We start from the raw sequence: 23,246 nt of genomic DNA on the forward strand, positions 1-23,246 counted from the left end.
ACAAAATCTGGGTAGAAATTAGAAAAATCCTGGGTTTTTCAAAACATGGGAATTTTCCAGAGGTTTTCAGTAAAAACCGAAAATGAAGGGCCCTAAATATACATAAAGTGACGGTTCTCTCCCACACGCATTCTATACATACATGCTGTCAAAGGTGCATTATTTCACAATGCAGTGTCAGCTTAAAAATATTAACAGGAATGCAAAACCCACTATAAATCACAACTGACTGCTGCATGTGTGCTGCCAACTGTTACCATGGTATGTAGTTAGCATGAAATGTATGGCTCTGATAAATGGGCATGGCTTACACTATGAGGTCTGCTGCTGTAGATTTACAGAATCTGATTTTTAAATGAAAACTTGGTAGCCATGCAGAGCTTTTTACAGTGAGATTTATGATACTTGATCACTTGCATTGTGTATTACATTGCACATAGTGTCATCTTGTTTGCATCTTTAGCTGGAACTATTCACTTGTTGTAATGCTATGATTTTGTGTGTGTGTGTTTTGCATTTCTGGTTATGCGCGCACATACAAACACAGAGCAATAGCCAGGATGGTGATTTTTGCATAAATGTATTCAAATAACCTTTTTGGAATGCTGAGGGGGATTAGATTCAGGACCCTTTCCCCCTTCTTTTCTGATCTGATGGGAGCAGAGTAGACAAAAATTAAAATACTTCTTAGTCTAGTAGAAGCTAAACATGATCCTGAGATGAAGCACCCTGTTTCTATGGAGAACAAGCACTGCTTTGTGCAAGTGTACCCCCTTCAGGACTGCCTAAGAATAACCAGACACAAGGTGGGTGAGGTAATATATTTTATTGGACCAACTTTTGTTGGTGAGAGAGAAACATTTTCGAGCTGAAGAAGAGCTCTGTGTAAGCTCAAAAGCAGGTCTCTCTCAGCAACAGAAGTTGGTCCAACGAAAGATATTACCTCACACACCTTGTCTCTGTTATATCCTGGACCAACACAGCTACAACAACATTGCAATAAAGGCAACTGCTCTTGTCATCCTGCTTAGCGGAAAGGAACAGTTTTTGAAGCGGAAGAGGAATATGACATGGAAAAAAGTAAAGAAAAATAGATTGATTGCATTACATAATATTTATAATCCACAGTGCATTGTATATGCTTGAAGTTGTCAGGCACTAATAGGAATTTGTTCAAGCTGATGCGACATGACATGCCAGTAACAGTGAGGTGTACAGGTGAAATTTCATAACTTTAAAAAACTTTGTTTCTACAAACTGCAGTGAAAGGCAATGTAGTGACCTGAACAGAACGTGATTTGCATGGTATTTCTGTAACTTTCATTGTAACTGTTTGTTTACGCAGAGGAGGGTTGGATTGATTGTTATTTAAGGATTCAGGAATTAAGACTTCAACTAGTTCTACTTGCTCTTGGAATGTATTTCTTAATTAAATAATTACTGTATTTAGCTGGGTAGATTGTCTCTTTCTATGCAGCAGTATCACTTTTACGATAAAGGGGTGGGGAGTGGAAACAACAAAAACCCGAACAACTTTGAAACTGAAAATTTTCAGATTTTATATAGTTAAAGCTTTAAATATTGCCTGTGTGATAAACAGCTTAAGTGTATCAAGTGTTGTTTTTTTTTTTTTTTTTTTTACACCTTGAACACAACCTCAGTGACACTCTCAGCAGTAGCTGGCACATTCAGGACATCTAATAAAAAACTGTTACACCTCAGTGCAATAACTGTGCCAGCATTATCCTGTTTCCCTGCCTTTTTTCCTTTCCCAAAGCCTATATATTTGTTTTGTATCTCTTTTGTCAGGACCATATCTTAAGTGACATAAAGATAATATCTCATGAGTGAAGCATTCTAGAGCCACGTTAAACTTTTAAACTAAAACAATTTCGAAAGAGAAGCCAAAAACATTCTCTCTTTTTCAATAAATATTGCTTTGATTTTAAAACCTCTCTTCCAAACGATGTGTCTTTAAAACTTCTCTTCCAAATAGATTCCCAAAGGCACAGAACTTTCATTGATTTCATTGACAGTGTGTGTGTTAGAGAAAAAAATTTGGTCAAAACTCTTGTGCAAGAATGGACTACTCCCTTAAACAGATTGCAGAAAAATAATGAGGGAAGGAGGATGTATTAATTCAATGCATCTTGTACTCAAACATTCTTCTATAAACTTGTTTACCAAAATTGTTTTACATTAGTTTTAGGCCCTGACTTCCACTGGGACCTCAGCTTGGCCTCCATTTATACATGTGCAATCTTGTGTGCGCACACACACAATTGCGTGCATGCATTTTCTCAACACTAATGCCTGGACACAGAGGTGATAGATTCCATCATGTGTGCACACAAATTCTTGAAACACGTCACTGGCATGTTTGTCTGTCTGATCTAACCTAATCTATTCAAGTTCCAGTGCTGGAAAAATAAATGCACAGGAGTGTGTATGTGCACAAGTGGAGGTTAAGGTCAAGAAAACAAGTCCTTACTTTTGTTGTGTGTAGTGGACATCAAGAATATGTTGAAAATTGATTGTAATTGGGAAAGTGCAACATTCTGTTTTTGTGATGTCATCACATTCTCAGTAATGGCAGAACGAAAACTTGTACACTATGACAAATAATCAGAAAAAGCATTAATCTTACCAGTTTTTATATATTGTTGATGTATTTTATTAGCATGTCTTTCACTTGAGAGGTGCTATAAAATTCAGATTCCTGATTTTTCCTCCGATAAGAATAATAGGCAGATAACCAGTGAATCAGGAGTTTGTCAATCAGCCAGTGCTTTAAAAACATCTGAGAATAGGTTACCAAGGTTTTGTAATAAAGGCATTTGAGTGATGTATTTGTTGATGTAAAGGGCAGGCCTTTGGGCCTGATTCTGTTCTCACTGATTTTAATCTGTGTTGTTTTACTGACTTCAGAGGAGCATTCTTGATTTCCACTGGTGAAAGTGAATCAGCCTCTTTATTTTTAATGCAAGTCTAAGTGAGTTAATACAAATCAAGATTTCTCACTTTTGCAGAATGTTTTTCCATCATCCAGGCCCCTGTAGCTTGGAATAATCTGCTTCCTCACTGAATCCCATATCATTATTCTCATGGCCCATTAACTGGGCACATCTTTTCTTCTATCCCAGTGCATGATGGAAGTATTTGTCTCCTGACGGTAATATGAAAACAGTGAAGGAAATGCCTGGGAAGTAGCTGATAGTGCACAGTGACAGCTACAAATGACTTAGTGACTCAATGAGAAGGTTTGTTCTAATTAATTAGAACAGATGTACGATGTGCTGCTTCTCTCTCTCTTTATGTGGTAGTGAAAACATTGTTAGGTTTTTATCAAATTGTGACCTTTCATGTGACCATTCTTTGAACCTGACTGCACAAATTGAATCTGATACAGAGGTTGTGACAGGCAGAGACACAACAGCTTTATAGAGCTGTGACTAATTGTTTTGTGAATTTTAATTAATAGTTGTCCACCTCAGTAAAGTAGGGGAGGGGTACTGTAACAATCGAATCAAACCTTACCAGAGGCTAAATGAAGGCCAGTCCTCATAACAGATATTCTGGTTTTCATGTCATCACAAATAAAGGCTCTTTAGAAATCCAGCATACTTATGAGAAGGAGCAGTTTTTGTAACTGGATGCTAGAAGCAAAGTAGGTGTTGCTAGATTTAAGATGTATTAGGCATTATCGGGACATAGTGAATGGTTCTTTAAATAAATCAAAGTTGTTTGATCTCCAGCTGTCTGACTTGAATATGGAGCCCTGTCATATTTCTGAGCATGCACCTTACATGGCTGAGGAGAAGCAAACAGGATGACCCTTAGGAGCCTTGTGACTTAGAGGACTCAGGACTCCCTCTTAGGGTTTGATCATGTAGGATTCTGAGCACCCATGCAAGGTTTAAGTATCCTCAACTCCTGATGAAGTATATGGGAATTGACAGTGCTCAGCTTCTTGAAGGATTGAGCCCTAACTCTAAATTTTGCCCTGACTGGCAGAGTGATGGGGAGCAGAGATACTGATAAATGTGACTTCTGATCCTCCTGGACTTGTACCAACCAGGCTTGGTGAGCCTCGGGACATGCATGCGCCAGAGTATAATGTGCTGTTGCTTGAAAAAGCATCTGAAGAGGATGAACATTTTGCATAGAAAAAACATCTTTCTGTCCCTCTTAAAACTGGAGCTCCTACCATTAATGTCAGGCTAACATTGCACTTAGTTTTAAAAAGATAAACCTCCCCCCCCCCTTGCTTTTTGTTTCAAAGCCTTTTGGATTTCTGGCTTCTCCCTCTCCAGAGCTTGTTTTTGCCTTCACGGTGCCCTTTACAATGATGATTGATAAGTGACAACATGAATAATATTTTTATACCAGTAACAATTAAAAAAAACAACAAAAAACCCTCACCCCAGTGCGTGAGTAAAATTTTGCAGATTGTACATGATATATTACAGTAGGATCTTTTAATCACATATTCACAAAAGGGGCAGATTTAAGATTGCAAAGAGAAACTCAACTAAGAATTTATTGCCTATTTTTGTGCAACTAAAACCTAGCTGTAACATAGCTTTTTGCAATTAACATAGCTTTTTGTAATTAACATTGCTATACCATTAGGGTTTGGAATCACTGCAATCAAACTTTACCAGAGCTCAGCTCCAGCTATTTATTATTTATATAGCATCATAGAGATACACACCCTTTCCAGTAGTAGAAATATACAAATTGACAATTGGAAGATGAGGTCTCTGCCCTTAGGAGCAACTTATGACTGATAAACCAATAAAGCAAAAGGACAACTTGTGGGGCTGGCTGCACTGCAGAGGGAGGGAATATAGCAGGAGGAGCAGTGCCAATAAATGCATATAGCCATTTCTGATTCAGGAAAGCACTTAAATGTGCTTAAGTCCATGCCCTGTTCAGTACAGAATGTAAGGAAATGCTTAACTTTGAGTACATGTTTAAGTGCTGTCTTGAATAAGGATATCTTCTTGAATCAGGGCCGGAAAGGAGAAATAGTATCATGTTTATAAATCTAACAATATTTTAATGAATCATAATTGCAGTGCTCTGTTTTCAACAGATGATTATTTTTTGTTAAACACAATTGAGTAATTTAATGTACCTTTGTAAAGTCCTATTATATATGCTGCTGAAATGGAATAAAAATAACCATGGAAAGATTATTTTTTTATTAAATGCTGTACTTGTACAATGTGATAAAATTGTCTCCAAGTTTACACCCTAAGGACTTGATTCTGCATATCCTTACTCAAGTAAGCAGGCATTGCTTATGCATGAAGCAAGACTACTCATGAGGTTTGCAAGATCAAGCCATTTCTCTCAGCTCACATATGGTATGTGGATAACAGTCAAAGTTCACAAATTGTGTATTATGAGACATATCCAAGTGTCATTTAGTAATTATTTTTATTACTTTCATTATATTTATGTACAAATATCAACATTGTTTATAATTCCAATATTGCCTTCAACAAGCAGCCCTGGCATTTAACACAGTACAATATGCCAGATGTTATAAGGGAGAAACAGCTGCGGCAGCGCTTTAACATGCCTTGTGTGTTCGTGGCGCAGCGCTAGGAGAGAGCTCTCCCAGTGCTCTAAAAAACCCACCTCCACGAGGGGCATAACTACCAGTGCTGGGAGTGCGGCTCCCAGTGCTGGTGCACTGTCTACACTGGCACTTTACAGCACTGAAACTTGCTGTGCTCAGGGGGGTATTTTTTCACACCCCTGAGCGAGAAATTTGCAGTGCTGTAAATTGCCAGTGTAGACAAGCCCTTAGTTAATATATATCTATATTTCATAGGCAGGCCTTGTAGCACTGTTGCTTAACAATTCTTGCTAGAGCAACTGAAAACAGAATCTTATATCTGTGCCAGACTTTAACCATTTGGGCTCAAATTTTCCATGCTGAGTGTCTGCCTAAGACTGCATTTATTTTGGAGAACTTCAGCCAAACTGGCCCAGCCACTTAAGGGAATAAGGCTAGTAGGGAAAAGGACATTGGTTCTGCCCATGTTAAAAAATTCTGGTAACCTTTTAATTAAGGCTGTCAAGTGATTAAAAAAAAGAATCATGATTTAAAAAAAATTAATCGTGATTAATCGTGCTGTTAATAAGAATACCAATTACTTAAATATTTTGATGTTTTCTACATTTTCAAATATATTGATTTCAATTACAACACAGAATACAAAGTGTATAACACTCACTTTATATTTATTTTTTATTACAAATATTTGCACTGTAAAAAACAAAATAAATATTATTTTTCAATTCACCTAGTACAAGTACTGTAGTATAATCTCTTTATCAGGAAAGTTGAATTTACAAATGTAGAATTATGTACAAAAAATAACTGCATTCAAAAATAAAACAATGTAAAATTTTAGAGCCTGCAAGTTCACTCAGTCCTGCTTGTTCAACCAATTGCTCAAACAAACAAGTTTGCAAGAGATAATGTTGCCCTCTTCTTGTTTACAATGTCACCTGAAAGTGAAAACAGGCGTTGCATGGCACTGTTGTAGCTGATGTCGCAAGATATTTACGTGCCAGATGCGGTAAAGATTCGTATGTCCCTTCATGCTTTGACCACCATCTGACAGGTTCTGCTCAATAACTATCCAAAGCAGTGTGTACTGACACATGTTCATTTTCATCATCTGAGTCAGATGCCACCAGCAGAAGGTTGATTTTCTTTTTTGGTGTTTCGGGTTCTGTAGTTTCCGCATCAGCGTGTTGCTTTTTTAAGACTTCTGAAAACATTCTCCTCACCTCATCCCTCTCAGATTTTGGAAGACACTTCAGATTTTTAAACCTTGGGTCAAGTGTTGTAGCGATCTTTAGAAATCTCACATTGATATCATCTTTGCATTTTGTGAAATCTGCAATGAAAGTGTTCTTAAAACGAACAACATGTCCTGGGTCACCATCCAAGACTGATATAACATGAAGTATAGGATGGCATGAAGTATGGCAGAATGTGGGTAAAACAGAGCAGGAGACCTATAATTCTCCTTCTGAGAAGTTCAGTCACAAATTTAATTAATGCATTATTTTTTTAATGAGCACCATCAGCATAGAAGCATGTCCTCTGGTATGGTGGCTGAAGCATGAAGGGGCATATGAATGTTTAGCATATCTGGCATGCAATGTTCCCTCCAATATTTTTCATCCATGTGGAATAAATTTTATGTGCACCGAGGTAAGTGTGGATGTGCGCCACCAGTAGAAACAAAAAACCTAGATATATATATTTAAAAAGTTACTGTAGGGATAATTTCTCCAGCCAGAACAGGTTAGGCATTTTAGAACTCACTACTCAAAGAATTAAATTTAAGTGTAAGAGAAATACAAATTATGAAATGCATAGACCAATCAAAACATGAAAATAACACACTTTGAAAGAATAAAATTAAAGAGAATATATGTGCATTTTAGGAAGTACCAAGAAAGTATACAAGTGATACAAGTATGTGTTGGGAAGTGAGCGTGAAAGGGACTGTGTATGTGACACAGAGGCACTGTGTGTTCTGGCTGCTGGGGAAGTTTCTGAGATGCTGTGTGTTGTCTCTTTAAGGCACTTACTGAAAGCTCTCCTGCTCTGTCCTGAGCCCTGTTGTCTCCCCTCCCCTGCTCTGCGGAGATGGGGTACATGGGGAGGGGGGAGAGACAGACAGACTGTGTGAGCTGGTTGCTGGGGAAATCTCTAAGCAGTGTGCTGTCTCTTTAAGAAAGGCACTCCATCTCTCACCATTCAGACCTCAGACTGCAGCAGCAGTTCTGAGTCCTTCTGAGCCAGGCTGTGTCCCCTCTCCCCTGCTCTGCGGAGATGGGGTACAGGGGCAGGGGGAGAGAAACACACTGACATCAGCACCCTTCCCTCACCCTCCCCCTGCTTTGTAGCTGCAAGACAGAGTAACGTGGCTGCAAAGCAGCGGGGGGAGGGACACCTGATGTGCACGCTCTGCTTGAATCTCTCCTGGGTGGCCACCCAAGCACACAGCTTACAGGGAACACAGCCGGCATGTAAATACCTTGCAGTGCCGGCTACAAAAGTGCCATGCAACTGCCTGTTCTCACTGGAAGACATTGTAAATAAGAAGCGAGCAGCATTATCTCCCATAAATGTAAACAAACTTGTTTGTCTTAGCAATTGGCTGAACAAGAAATAGGACTGAGTGGACTTGTAGGCTCTAAAGTTTTATATTGTTTTTGAGTGCAGTTATGTAACAAAAAAATCTACATTTGTAAGTTGCACTTTCATGATAAAGATTGCACTATAGTATTTGTATGAGCTGAATTGAAAAATACTATTTTTATTTATCATTTTACAATGCAAATATTTGTAATAAAAATGATAATATAAAGTGAGCACTGTTCACTTTGTATTCTGTGTTGTAATTAAAATAATATATTTGAAAAAGTAGAAAGTCCACAAATTTTAATGAATTTCAATTGGTATTTTACTGTTTAACAGTGATTAAACAAAAAAATTAATCGTGATTAGTCGCAGTTAACTCATGCGATTATCAACAGCCCTACTTTTAATTGAAAAGCTCTATCACCCCTATAGTTTGGAGCAGGGACTTGACATTTGGCAGCGGGTTGGCCTTTGTATTATTTGCCTTTTGCTGACAATGCGAAAATCTGCCTAAATTTGGCCAATTATAAGCCTTTGAAAAGTCACCGTTTGCACATGCTCATACATACTACTTAGATTTTAACAACTAAATTCCCCAGAGATTCTGTCCACATTGATCTTGCTCCAGCCCCAGGCTGCAGGGGCCTGAGCAAGACTTTCACTGATGAGGAGCCACAGTGTGGAATGGAAACTGGGGCTAGGAGACTGGGATGGGGAGTCTGGTGTGGGAGACTAGGATTGACTCCATAAGGAGACTGGGACTGGGAACCAGTGGGACATGGAAAAGGGAGAAGAGACAGATCTGATGATGAGCCGGACTGGATAGACCCTTAGGAGTGGAGACTGGGAATGGTTAGGTGAGGAGACAGGACTGGGAGAAGGGAGTGAGAGGTGGGGAAGAGACAGAACAAGGACTGGGTCAAGTTGAAGAGGACAGGGTAGAAGGGGTCACGCTTTGGGGAAACAGGCAGAGACGTTTGTGCCCACTAGAGCACACTCCCCTCCAGAGGCTGCAATGGAACCCAAGATTTCTAAGTCTCAGCATTCCTCGGCTGTCAGCAAATATCTGTGAAACCCACTAGCAAAGGGTCTGAAAGCTCTGTTCCACATAGAAGATTACAGCCTACTACTGCTATCTTTTAGCTCAAGTGACAGAGATCTGTGTTGTGGATGTCAAAGTTCCAGTCCTGCTGATGACCCCTGTGGATGTTGACACGATGCCACATGATGGAATTTCTGTTTTTTCATTTTGCTTTTTTAAAAAGCCTACAAAATTACACCAAAAAACCCCTACGTTAAAACAACACTATTAAGGTTGCAAAGTCAAACACTCAAAAGATAGGAAATGCCAGAAGTAAGGTTGCTTTGTGTATATGTATTATGATACAATCTGTAATTACATAATCACATTTTTTCCACAAGTTCCTTGCCTCATTCACTACACAGGATGGACCTCCTCTGGGGATGAATCTGGGATGTGTACTGAAGGAGACAGTTGTCTGTATTACCCCGCCCTCATTTGCTGCATAAGTTGGAAGGGATGTAGTGAATGAGACAGGGGATTGCAGCAAGAGAAGGGATGGTCTCATGGTTAAGGCAGTTGAATGCTGCCTTGGGGAATTGGATTCTATCTCCACCTCGGTCGCAGAGTTTCTGTGTGATATTAAACAAGTCACTTGCAGCAGATTTTTCACAGGTGATTACTTACTGCAGGGGTCACCAACCAGTCAATCGCAATCAACTGGTCGATCCTAGAGCATATCCCAGTTGATCTCCGGAAGTGCAGCGGGGCTGCTGCTAAGACAGGCTTCCTGCCTGCCCTGGCCCCACACAGCGCACGGAAACAGGCAGTGCGGCTGGGGGCGGGGAGAGGGGCATGGGTCTCCCTCTGCGCACTGCTCCTGCGTGCAAGAACCGCCCCTGCAGCTCCCATTGGCCGGGAGACCTGTGGGGGTGGTGCTTGCAGAGAGGGGCAGTATGCGGAGCCATGTGCCCTTGCAGGGCTCCGTTGGCCCCTTCCGGGAGTGGTGTGGGTCCGGGTAGGCAGGTTAGTATTTGGTTTCAATGAATGTCACTCTTCTTTTATTTTGCTAAGAGAAGATTTTTGCTTTCCATGTATGAAATAGCTGGGTGGAATTCTGATATCCTTCAATTTTGTGGATTTTATGAAAAAGGACTTTCTTTCTCTGAACCATTGTAATGAATCTGTGTTCTGACTCTCTCTCTTTTTTTTTAAGCTTTTAAAATTAATTTTCATACATCACCAGTCTGCGAATGGTTAACTGTTCTTGCCCTCTGAGTATGTCCTTTTCAGTGCCCTGGATTCAATACCCTGAAGCTGTGCAAGGTTGGTCCTGTCTGACTCAACATCCCCTCTATCAGACGAACAACTCAACAGTTAATTCCCTTTTTTTCTCTATTACTGTAGTTCCTTCTGTAGTCCCTTAACCAGACTGTATGTTTTCTGTTACATAACTGACTCTGCTTCCTTGGGCTACTAAGGCCTTAGTAGTTAATGGTCCAACTAGAGATGCAGCTCTTACTGTTTGACTTTATGCAACTCCTTTTACAGAGGAAAGAAAATATGCCATTTCCAAATGTTTTCCCTATTGCTGATACAATATCTGCATTCACTTTAAAGGACAGAACAATAATGCTGAACATCACAAATGTTTTTACTGGAATCAAAATGATTGCTCTCTGTTCAAAGACACAAATTCCTTGTAAACCATACAGTGTATCATATGACTTTCTAATGGAGGATTTACCATTTTGATAGTCCAATAGCTGTTGACCGCTAGCTGACAGCCAGGATTCCCTGAGATGAGACATATGAGAAGAACTGAGACTGCTGGAGTTGTGATACTCAAATTTCCTTTTCAAGACTGAAGGGGTCTGGCATATTTTTTGCTAGTTTGACTGGAAAGTACACTAACATGAATGTCAACAAATGAAAATGAAGGCTCTCTGTTACACCAGATGTTGATTAATTATCTCTGTTTTTATATTTCTCACATGAAAAATAAATATCTTGTTGGTTGTTGTTGTTGTTATATTATCATAGCATCTACTCATGTACCATAATGCTAGGTGCTATATAAACACAGAACAAAATGACCGCTCCTGCCCCCAAAAGCTTACAGACTAAGTGTAAGACAAGAGACATCAGATGGATACAGATGGGGAAATACAAGGAAACAATGAGACACTGTTGGTCAGCATGATAGCAGAAATATCAGCAGGTCAGCAACCTAGCTGTTAAGTTTTTTCCATTATGGCAGAGGAGAGTTTTAAGGAGGGTTTTGCAAGAGGATAATTCATCTTAACACAACAGCAAACATTTTTTGGTGCAGCAAGTGGAAAGGCTGGAAATGATCCCTTTCTATTAATAAATTGCAGTCTCAAGCAAAGACATTCTTTTTCAAATGATACTAAAATATCTCCCTAGAAAAAAAAGACTTAAATAACTGTCTGTGCTGAATGTAAGTTTTCGCACAAATGTTTTGAGGCTTTTTCTTTAACACTGATCAATAACTGCTTGATGACTTATAGAGAAGAAATAATTAACATAATTGTGCCATTGTATGTTTTAGAGGCGAGAGAATTTGCAGTGAGGTAGTGAGACTACTGGGAAGCATTCTTTTTTTCCAATGCTCCAATTATATCTTAATGGTCTTTGAGAGATGGTTCTGATGGGAACTGAAATTCTTAAGGAAATGTATACCTCTCCAGAGACCCAGTTCCATGCTAGTTGAAGAGCATTTGCTTTTCTCCAGTTTTCTCTTTGATAACTTAATCTACCAGCCAAAGGTAGAGCTGCATTTGGTAGAGAAGAAGACGAAATCTCCCTTAAAGAGATCAGAAGCAAATTCTTGAAAAGGCTGTAAATTTAATTCAGTTCTCAGCTACTGTACTAGCTTCTACACCTTACCTTTTAGATTTTGAGGATGTAGATTGAATAGGCCATTTCATTTTATAGAAAAAGCAAATAATTGGTTCACCTTTTAGTTTTGATTTTATTTTCTGGTTATTGTTTAGGGGAAGTAGGTAATAACTATTATGATAAACTTTTGAATATATTGCACCTCTGTTTAGACTGATATGCAAAGTTGTACCTTTTAAGATGATTTATTACAGTTAAAAAATTTTTTTCAATCTGGTTGAGGCCAAATAAAAGAAATCAGTTATGATTGTGGGGTATCTTTCTTTTAAGAAGAAGAATGACTTTGAGGTATTAGAAGGACCATCTTAATATGGAAAACATTTAAGTACAGTCAGTTTAAATATATTCATATAGCTTTTGATTGTTTTCATAATTTATCTAATAAAATGTATTAATTACCAAAATTTCATTCTGCCTGTCTGACTTATTCCTGTAATTTCAACTGGCTGTTACTTTACTATTAAATATTATTGTGTACACTTATCCTGATTTTGCAGGGCAGATACCCCTAATTCCAATAGTCCCAGACATTTCTATGCTTAACGTTGGCATATCTTATAAAAACAGCTATTTTGATAGTGGTTTATTTTGTTGTTTTGTTAAATCCGAAAGCTGTTGGAAACAAGTGGCTCATATTTAGAGATGGCTGGATTTCAGTGGTGAATGACGTGATCTTTGTATTTAGTCTGTGTATCATTTTGTTTGTAAAGCATGTTTGTATCATTGGGGATGAAAAGAACTAGATCAATGTAAAGATCTTTCCCTTTAACACTGAAAATTCTTTCTATTGCTGTCATTAGAGGTATCCAAGCTGTATAGCTACTGCCCAGCCTATGTTGCCATAGTAATACCAGACAGTTATCAGAAATGTCTGATAGAGAATGAATTTACATTCTTACGATCATTGTACTTAACATGCCCATTCTAGTATAAACTGCATTTGGGGGAACAAACATCAACCACAATTCACTTTGCACTTTTCAGAGGTCAGTAAAAGCCTCAATATCTTCAACATGTATTTAAATGACTATTGTAAATCTATGGAATGTTAAAAAAAACACACAAAACATAAGCATCGGTCTGGATTAATGGGCTTCCATTTCAATCCTGATTGACATAGGCAGATGATTGTTTGCAGTGTTGTGGTAGCTGTGTTGGTCTCAATACATAGGCAGATGAGTCTATTTGAAGTGAGAGATTTTTCCTGTCAAGAAGTTGTGAGTAGATCCCTTCAGCAGGTGAACCTCAGACTAAGGGCTTTGTCTTGTCCAATTTTAAAGGAGGCGGTCATTTGTCCAATAACATTTCTTCTTTAGTCTGCCTTCTTTGAACGCCTTCTCTACGGCTAAGGAGGCAATGCAGGTTAACATCAGAGGTGACACGTTGCAGGTTGGGTATAGAGACTAGGTAGAATAAGGACCCAGTCCACCCCAAAATATCTGCACCCTTTCAGGCTTTGTAAGCCCTGTAATTAGAGTTGGTCAGAAAATGTTTCTTTCCTCCATAAAATATGTTGACAAAAATGAATATATACATTGTCATCATATTTTTTTCTACAGTATTTTTTATTGAAAACCAGAAAATGGAATATTTTTCAGCAACAAAAGCTGAAAAATTTCACCCATTTTGGCAAAAAATATAGGTTTTATTGGGGAAAAAATTCCTGAAAGGTTGAAATTTTGCAGTTTTTGGTTGCCAAAAAATGAAAGAAAAGTTTTGAGTTTGGATTTTTGATGTAAACTCCCCCCAAAAATATTCAGAAAAATGGAAACTTCCATGGAGGGAAAACAAGCCATTTTTCATAGGAAAAAAAACATTTCAAAGACATCAATCTGTAATTGTGTGTGAGTAATGGAGGGTGGAGAGAGTGAATCAGACCAGAACTAACATATACACAGCAAGCCTGGAGAGAATTTTTGGAGCCATTGAGTTAAGGAGCAATCTCCATATGAAACCAGCTGACGTTATGTCTTAAAAATTGTGACTAGAGCAGCAGTGGAACCTTCTGGAGAAATACTCTTTTTTCTTTTTTTAAATGAAACTTCTATTGTGAATAACAAGGAACAACATTTAGATTGGTTTGCATGATTTTACTAGGAATCCCTTGTGAGTCAGGAGCACATGGTGTTCAGTAGTAGAAATAACTTGCTAAAGTGGAAAAATATGGTCATCTTATGCTGTGCCATTTGTTAGAGCTGCCCAGAGACTGCTGCTTTCCCGGCAAAGTTCTCTTCTAGAAAAGGTAGCTGGAACTATGCATATAGAATGCATTTGTTGTCTTCCCCATGTTTATCATCCTCTAGCTGATCTAGACTTTTGGGACTGGATTCTGCTGTTCACCACCACTGAATGAATCCAGATGCCTCTCTGCATTCCAGTTAAGGATTTCTCAAGTGCAGGGTTTGGGGTATTCAATAAAGGGGAAGTGGCCAGCTTTTCCTTCTTTGAGAGAGATATCCCTGTGGGTGCTCCACTTCAGGTCAAGGTGCATCCCAGCGCCTTCGATCAGAGATTTCTACAGCAGAACCCTTATGGGCCGTGCATGCGCAGTGCCTGCCTCTCGAGCTGTCAGTGTTTGAATAGCGCGTGCACGGCCCGGGCTCCTCGGTTCCTTCTCTACCGTCCCTGGCTAGAGACGGAGTTCAGCAGTGCTCTTTGAGATTAGTTTGTTTCTCAGTTTAGTTAGATAGTTTCAGTCATTATTGTTACTCCTTAGATAAGTTACATTAACTGTTTACATTTATTACTTTAAAAAACAAACAAACAAAAAAAACCTCCGCGGTTTCAGACATGCCTGGCTCCCCAGGCTTCAAGAGATGCACCCCCTGTAAGGATGCCATCCTCACCTCGGACGGGCATTCACAGTGCATACGGTGTTTGGGGGAGTCTCATCTACCCCAAAAATGCATCCACTGCAACAAATTGAAAGTGCGGACCCGCAAGGACAGGGAGCTCAAGCTTAAAATGCTGCTCCTGGAAAACTCCCTCAGACCCACATCTGACCCTGGCCAGCAAACCTCCGTGATACCCTCCAGAGGCAAAACAAAAGCAAAAAAATGGCCAGCTTCCTCTCCCCTCAGGAGCTGTTCCTTGGGGAAGAAGTTAAAACCCGCACCGACCGTGAGTCGGCTGCCCCACTATACGGTGCCGAGGCTCAGAGCTTCCAGTTGCCCGGCTCTTCCAGCTCTCCTTCAGCCACCTCTGTCAGCACAGTGCCAAGAGCTGCTACGGTGCCAACAGTACAAGCGGCAGCTGCGTCACCATCCTTTGATCTTGCGGTGCCGCTTTTGCAGCCACCGCTGTCAGCACTGAGCCTCCTGATGTTTCCAGCCTCCCTTGCAGTGCCGACCTCAGGGACTTCTACTCCGCAGAGCCAGCTTGCGCCCCTGGGACACGCTTCGGTGCACCAGCAGATGCCCCAGCAGACTCTGCCTCCACCAGCTACACTGGCACTGACTCCTGGTCAGTCAGCTCCACCGCAGTTCTTACAGCCAGAGGAATTAAGGGTGTTCCATGCTCCTGCTCTTCTCGGCACCTGTCTATCACCGAGAACTTTAGCACCCTACCTTCAGTACTCCCCTACCACTTCAAGCCCCTCTAATGACGTGTGGGAGGATGAGTATGAGGAAGAGAAAGAGGAATATAATGACCGGATGTTTTCCTCTCAATACTCTACCCAGATTCAGTTACCTACAACTGGGAGACACATTACAGCACGATCTCCATATCCTCAAGGCTATCCACACTGGTATGGTAATCCCTAGATGGGACCACCTATGTCCCCTTCCCCCAGAGCAATGGCCACACTGGGGTCCATGGACCTGGACCTACACCACACCACACTCAGGTCTTCTGCGGGCTGCCCGGAGGAAAGTTGTCAGACCCTCCCCACTGCCTGCTTACATTGAAACCCAGATAAGACTCGAAGTGGCAGCCACCCCTACAGAGCCCCGCACACCTCTTCTATAGCGATAACACCACAAGATGCCACGGTGCCCCCACCACCTCCCGCTACTGATGAGCTCTCTCACTTTCAAGAGTTGTCTCAGAGAGTAGCAGAAGAGCTCAAGATTACCCTGAAGGAGGTATCTGAAACACACCATGAACTCACCGATATCCTGCAAGCTACGATCTCCTCCAAAATAGCCCTACCAATTAATGGGGCCATTATGGAACTTGCTAAAGCTATTTGGCAGACCCCAGCTACAATAACACCCACTAGTAAGAGATTGGACCTCAAATATTTTGTCCCATCTAAGGGTTCTGAGTTTCTATTTACACACCCCTCATCTAATTCGCTAGTATAGTATGGTTCTCATCCAAAACTCACTGAAGTAAAGGGAAGTCTTTTCATTGACTTCAGCGGGCTTTGGATCAGGCCCCGTATCTAATTTAGATAAGAAATACCTGCAATAATGCTGATATAGCTTTGGATAAGGGTTGACTATTTAATGGTGAGCATGGTAAACTGCTACATGTGTGCGTGGGATCTATAGGTCACTTAGTTTGCCCCATAAAACCATGTTATTAAGTTTAGGTTTAGTTCATTCTCATGCTGTTGCTTGGACAGCATAGAGGTCATCAAATATGTACCTCCATGATGATCTGTCCTGAGCCATTTTTGCCATGTTACGCAGTAGGATAGCTATGAGGAATATGTGTCTGTTGATGCCATCCAGCCATCATGTTTTAGGACTTCTGGGGGGTCTTTTCCATCCTGCTTTCATTGGGTCAAAGTCAAAGATACTTCTCGCAGGGAAGCTCAGGCAGAATAGATGACCATACCACTTTAGAGAGTGTTGGGCATCCATTTGAGAGAGAGCATGATCTGTCTAGTTAGGAAGAAGCTCTCTTCTTTCAACTTGAATTCATACTGTTTGATGTTTTTGATCATTTGTAGATACTTCATCTGAGTGGTGTCTAACCTCTTTATAGTCTTGATAGTGATCAGCCACACATCACATATTGACCATCAAAGCATTATATATCCTTAGCTTCATCTCTCTGCTTATCAAGGTTTTTGATTTGTGAAAGATGTTCTTGATGAGGTACCCTGTTACTTATGATAATTTTGTAATGTGAGCTTCAAGTGCTTTCTTGTTGCTGACCATGTTATTGACAATAGAGACGAGGTAGATTAAATCACTGACAATCTTGACTAGATGGTTGCCCACGAAGATGCTAGAGCCCATAGCATGTTCAAAATCACTAACTGGAAGACTTTTGGTTTTCCTCCAATTAATTTTCAGTCTGAGCTCTCCACCGAGCTTTCCAGGGCTTTAAATGCCACAGCCAGCTAATCCACTAGTTCAACAACTAGCACTATGCCATTGGGAAAATCAGTGTTGGTAAGGTTCTTATCAAAGGGTATGCCTAAAATACATTTACTTAGTGTCTGGTCAAGTACGTAGTCTTTGACCACATTGAAGAGTTCTGGGGATGCAATGCATCCTTGTCGAACACCTGATGTAATTCGGAAGAAGGCAGTTATTTTCCCATTTTCAAGAATGCAGCTTGAGGAGTTGTCATATAACAGATGGAACATTCTACAGAGTTTGTCAAGGAAGCCTGTGAGTTTCAAGATCAGTCAAAGCAATTCCATGTTAATAATGAAAAGCGGCCTTGAAATAACAAATGCAGTGTGAATTGGATGCTTGAATTTTCATGCCTTCTCAATAAGCTGGCACACTGAAGATTTGCTCTGTTGTGGAATGGCTGGGCATGAAGCCAACTTGTTATGGTCTTCTTTTTCTGAAGATATCCAAGGGTCAGGCCAATAAGACAGAAACAAAAACTTTCCTTGGGATGGATAGAAGAGTAATGCTGCAGTAGTCACAACAGTCTTGTTTGTGGTCTTTACATTTCCAATGCAGTAAAATAGTGCCTTTTTGCCAGTTGGATGGGACTGACTCTGTTCTCCGAATGATATTGTCAGTACCTGCAACTGCAAATAATAGTTGGTTTGGCGCTTTTTAATGGTTCTGCAGGAATTCCACAGATTCCTGCCACCTTATTTCCCATAGCGTTACTGATATCTCTGTGTATTTTGTCGATAGAGAATTCCCCAGGTTCATTTTATGCAGAACAGGTCATTTCAGCAGTGGCCTTAATATCAGGCTCCAAAGAATATTGGCGTGTGTTTAGTAGCTGATTGAAATGTTCGCTCCAGCCTGCCATGCACTCTGCTTCTGTATCGGTTAGCTCACCAGAACTGGAGTAGACAGTGCCAAGTGACTAACTTCTCTCATCAGTGAGGTCACACAAGTGTTTGTTTAAGGAGACAACATTGTTCCTAGCATAAGTTTCCTTGAGTGCAATAGCTTTAGCTTCCATGAAAGCTTTGTGGTCAGTATGTATTGCTTTATTATTAGTGCAATTTAGTTTATGATATGTGATTACATTACCTCCAAATGAGCCTTGTGATGCTGTTCAGTAGTGGTGAAGATATTAATGGAGATTCAGGGATTCTCGGTTCTCTTTTTGGGATCAATAAAGATTATAGCGTCATCAATTATTTGAGATCTGAAGTTTATCTACAAGGATTGAGTATCAGTGAGACTCTGGCAGGGTCTCAAATCTGTTCAAGATTTCAACTGCATTATGGTCTCAAATGTTCCTGGATCTCTCATCTATGGCCTTTTAGAAGAGAACTATCAACATAACTTACTTAGACTTTCCTGAATAAAACACTGGCAGAGACTGAAGTTAAAGCAGAGAAACGAATGTGAATTTTCATTATGGCAAGAGAATAACAGCGGGATGCCGCAAGGTTGTGTACTAGGTCTGATGTTGATTAATATATTTACTAATTTGAAAAGAGGGGTGAGCTGTGACATAGCCAAATTTGCAGATGACAAAGGTGTTTAGGTTAGTCACCCCCAGGGAGACTGAGGAATGCCAGAGAGGACCTAAGAAAGCTAGGATAACACTGCAGGCAGCACAATGGCAGATGTAGTTCAATGTTTTGTAAATGCAAAATCATTCATATTGGAGGAAAACATTTGAACTACTCTGATTCCTTACAGGGTACTAAACTGATTGTATCACTTCAGGAAAGGGACCTGGATATCATTATGGGCAGCTCAATGAAGTCCTTGCTTCAATGGGCAGCTGTGGTCAAAACAAACTAGATATTAGGATACCACAAAGAGCTTTGTCTCGCAAATCACCAATATATATATTTGAAAATATTGGCATTCCACAGCATCTTAAAAAAATAATCTTGCAATGATTTATAATGGAAGCTGGCAATGAAGGAGTTAAAACCAGTAACACTTGCTTCAGGGTTGAGACTTTGCATTCCATGTTTTAGGCTTTAGGGAATATTTGTGGTTGATTATGGACCTCCCCCTAAAATAAGGGCATATAATGGAAATGCTGACAGATTTTAAACTACGGTGGTGGTAGCAGGCTCTGCTATAATTAGGCATGTGTCTCAGTAGTCTGTGTAATATGATTGCCTTGTCAATACCTTGAGCTGGAAGGAATGTATCTTAATCTGGACAATCCTTTTAAATTAGTTTGGGAGGTTGTGTGTGGAAAAAACAGATGCTGAGGTTTATTTCATTGTAAGACTCAACTTGTGCGTACACGAGAAGATAACAAATATTTGATGGATACTTGATAACCCTGATTAACTGCACCGATCACTGGAGTCCTGGCGGTATGCAAAAAGCATCAAAACTTAATCTGAAAAGATTAGGCATTAGGACAGAGCACCAGCAGAAATCACATGAAAGATCTCCTAGTTCCCTCTTTGTAAATGTTATATGGTTGAAATGTGAACGTGTTAGTAGGTCTTTTCTTTCTTTGTCTGGTTTTGATGACTATGGCCTACTGAACTGAACCAAAGTATACCTTTTATCTTGTGTTTTTGTTAAACTGCTATATTTGCCTTGTGTAATTTCAGTGGACAGAGCCCAGCTGTTGCTGAATTTAATTTACTACTGAAAGCACATTCTTTGGAAACCTATGGTGTTGATCCCCATCCTTGCAAGGTAATAGATCAGTTTTTTAAAATAAATTATCTTCTTACGGGTTAATAATGAATTAGTCCCATTTTTATCCAGCCATGTGTCCTAAAACATTTCTAAAAGAGCCTCCCCAGAAAGTTAGAGAGATGTTGCAGCTTTGTAAAATGTTGATTGACAAACACCTGTGTGTCAGTCCCAGAAGTACTGCCTAGCATAGGCAGTATTTCAAAGTATGACACTCTAGCAGGCTGTGTCAGTATGAGGAGATTTTTTTGGGGGGGTCCTGGCAGGTCACAAGTATTGTAATTCCATCCCAACTGTGTGAACAGCTTGTAGTGCAGTGCTGTCCTCTTACAACAGTTATTGCTCATAACTGTTTCTAGTCAACAGAAAATGATAGCCTAAGTAAACATACTAGATAGAGTATATTTTGCTAAGTGTACTGTGGGAAAAGTTTTGATAACTGATCTTTTCTTTGCCATTCAAAACTCTCCCTTAATGTAATCTTATGGAGGGGTTTACTAAGTTTCAATCTTATATAGTGCATGTAATTCCTGAGAAACAGTATATTAGAGTTAAACAAATATTCTAGATGGGAAATACTTCACATTTTCCAATAATTTCAGTAACAATGTGTTACTATTATCCAGAAGCCACAACCAATTGCTAGGACTTCTAGGCTAACATTTCAAACACAAGCGTTTCAGTTGCAGCTGCAAAATATACAAACCATAACACAAACAGGAAATTGCATATACAAAACGGTGAATTGGACATGTACTTATGTATTCAACTTCACAGTCCACTACTTTACTATTCTGTGATTCTTTTACAAAGGTGTCTTTGGTTAGAACCACTAGTTGTCTCGTGTACAAATGAAGCCACCATACATCTGCAATTTTGAGTGATGGTGATTTGCCTTTATAATTTTGCTTTTAAAGTTGCCAGTTTTTACGATGCTCTAATTGTTGCTTTGAATATTTCAACAATACTGCATTCTAACATGGTTTTATGGGGCAAACTAAGTGACCTATAGATCCCACGCACACATGTAGCAGTTTACCGTGCTCACCATTAAATAGTCAACCCTTATCCAAAGCTATATCTGCATTATTGCAGGTATTTCTTTTCTAAATTAGATATGGGGCCTGATCCAAAGCCCGCTGAAGTCAATGAAAAGACTTCCCTTTACTTCAGTGAGTTTTGGATGAGAACCATACTGCATTATTTCAGATGCCCTATTGTATAGTTATTGTAGACTTTTTAATAGTAATCACAATAGGGTACTTACATTTGAAAGTGTGTCCCTCTGTGTTTTTGCTTTTACCTTCCACAGGAAGGTTAAAAAAACCCTGATATTTTTTGACTGCATAATGATTTGAAATAAAGCTTATAGAATAGTGAAGCAGATTATGCCAGGCAAATGAGCATTTGGAAATAGGCATAGGAAAGCTGGTTAGTAGAAAACACGAACTGACCTAAACTTTTGCTCAAAAAAATTGAATCCAATCTTTTCTTTGTGGAATTCAAAAAAGTTTGGTTTACTGATTTAAAAGAAAACACCACTTAACACAAATGCAAAGTGCTCCACTTAGGAAGGAAAAATCAGTTTCACACATACAGAATGGGAAGAGACTGTCTAGGAAGGAGTACAGCAGAAAAGGATCTAGGGGTTATAGTGGACCACAAGCTAAATATGAGTCAACAGTGTGATGCTGTTGCAAAAAAAGCAAACATGATTCTGGGATGTATTAACAGGTGTGTTGTGAGCAAGACACGAGAAGTCATTCTTCCGCTCTACTCTGCGCTGGTTAGGCCTCAACTGGAGTATTGTGTCCAGTTCTGGGCACCGCATTTCAAGAAAGATGTGGAGAAATTGGAGAGGGTCCAGAGAAGAGCAACAAGAATGATTAAAGGTCTTGAGAACATGACCTATGAAGGAAGGCTGAAAGAATTGGGTTTGTTTAGTTTGGAAAAGAGAAGACTGAGAGGGGACATGATAGCAGTTTTCAGGTATCTAAAAGGGTGTCATAAGGAGCAGGGAGAAAACTTGTTCACCTTAGTCTGTAAGGATAGAACAAGAAGCAATGGGCTTAAACTGCAGCAAGGGAGGTTTAGGTTGGACATTAGGAAAAAGTTCCTAACTGTCAGGGTGGTTAAACACTGGAATAAATTGCCTAGGGAGGTTGTGGAATCTCCATCTCTGGAGATATTTAAGAGTAGGTTAGATAAATGTCTATCAGGGCTGGTCTAGGCAGTATTTGGTCCTGCCATGAGGGCAGGGGACTGGACTTAATGACCTCTCGAGGTCCCTTCCAGTCCTAGAATCTATGAATCTTTGCACTTCTGGTTTCCACCAAAATTGGAAATATCTAAATACAGCAAGAAAGGCTGTCTTGTGGCAATATTTCCAGCACAGATGATACTGTGAAGTATTGGAAATCATATGAGAGAGCTTGTTCCTATGAATTTCAAGGCTGAAGGACATAAGATGAGAATACCACATTTGGGCAAAACTGAATCTCTTGCTCATATTGGTGAGCATTTTGATATCAAATGGGACTATTTCTGTATGTGTTTGTAGAAAAGAATAAGCCTTTAAGTGCTACCATTGTGCCAAAATCTACATGTGAAGAAAAACAAAACATAAGACAGTTTTATCCAGTCAAATAGTAAGTAAGAAACAAGACTTTTTATTGCTGAGGATTGAACTTAGATGTTGAGAAAAATTTAGTTGACAAATAAGGCTTAGTCCTAAGACAAACACAGATACTGGATCTGTGACTGCAATGGACTAAGAATTTATTCCATCAACAATATACATACATATGGGGGGGGGGGAATCAAACAAATAGCTTTAATTTGTGTTTTTTCTCTTATTTTAAGGATTCAACCGGGACCACTACTTTTTTAGGATTCACAGCAACGGGCTTTGTAGTTTTCCAGGGAAATAAAAGAATTCATTTGTTAAAATGGTAAGCGTATAAACTGTAATCAGGTTATTATATAAGATTATTTTAATTGTGTTTTTCCTCTAATTCCTTTAAGAAAGCTACAGGGAATATTGAAGATTCACTTCTTTGCCCTTTCACATTTTATTTTTCAAGGATTTTTCGATTACTTATGAAAAATAAATTGGTCTCATTCT

At 39.6% G+C, this 23,246-nt stretch overlaps 1 protein-coding gene across 6 annotated transcripts in view; it reads left to right on the forward strand.

Moving 5' to 3' along the window:
* Positions 1-23,246, forward strand: part of FRMD3 (FERM domain containing 3) — a 234,146-nt gene that overhangs the window by 144,772 nt on the left and 66,128 nt on the right. For all 6 annotated transcript variants that reach the window (XM_005296806.5, XM_005296807.5, XM_024103352.3 and 3 more), the window contains 2 exons: positions 20,035-20,122; positions 22,985-23,073. In XM_005296806.5, the coding sequence (XP_005296863.1) occupies positions 20,035-20,122; positions 22,985-23,073 (177 nt within the window). The remainder of the gene's footprint in view (positions 1-20,034; positions 20,123-22,984; positions 23,074-23,246) is intronic.

The sequence above is a fragment of the Chrysemys picta genome, chromosome 6, assembly GCF_011386835.1.
Source record: "Chrysemys picta bellii isolate R12L10 chromosome 6, ASM1138683v2, whole genome shotgun sequence".
Taxonomy (NCBI): Eukaryota; Metazoa; Chordata; order Testudines; family Emydidae; genus Chrysemys; species Chrysemys picta.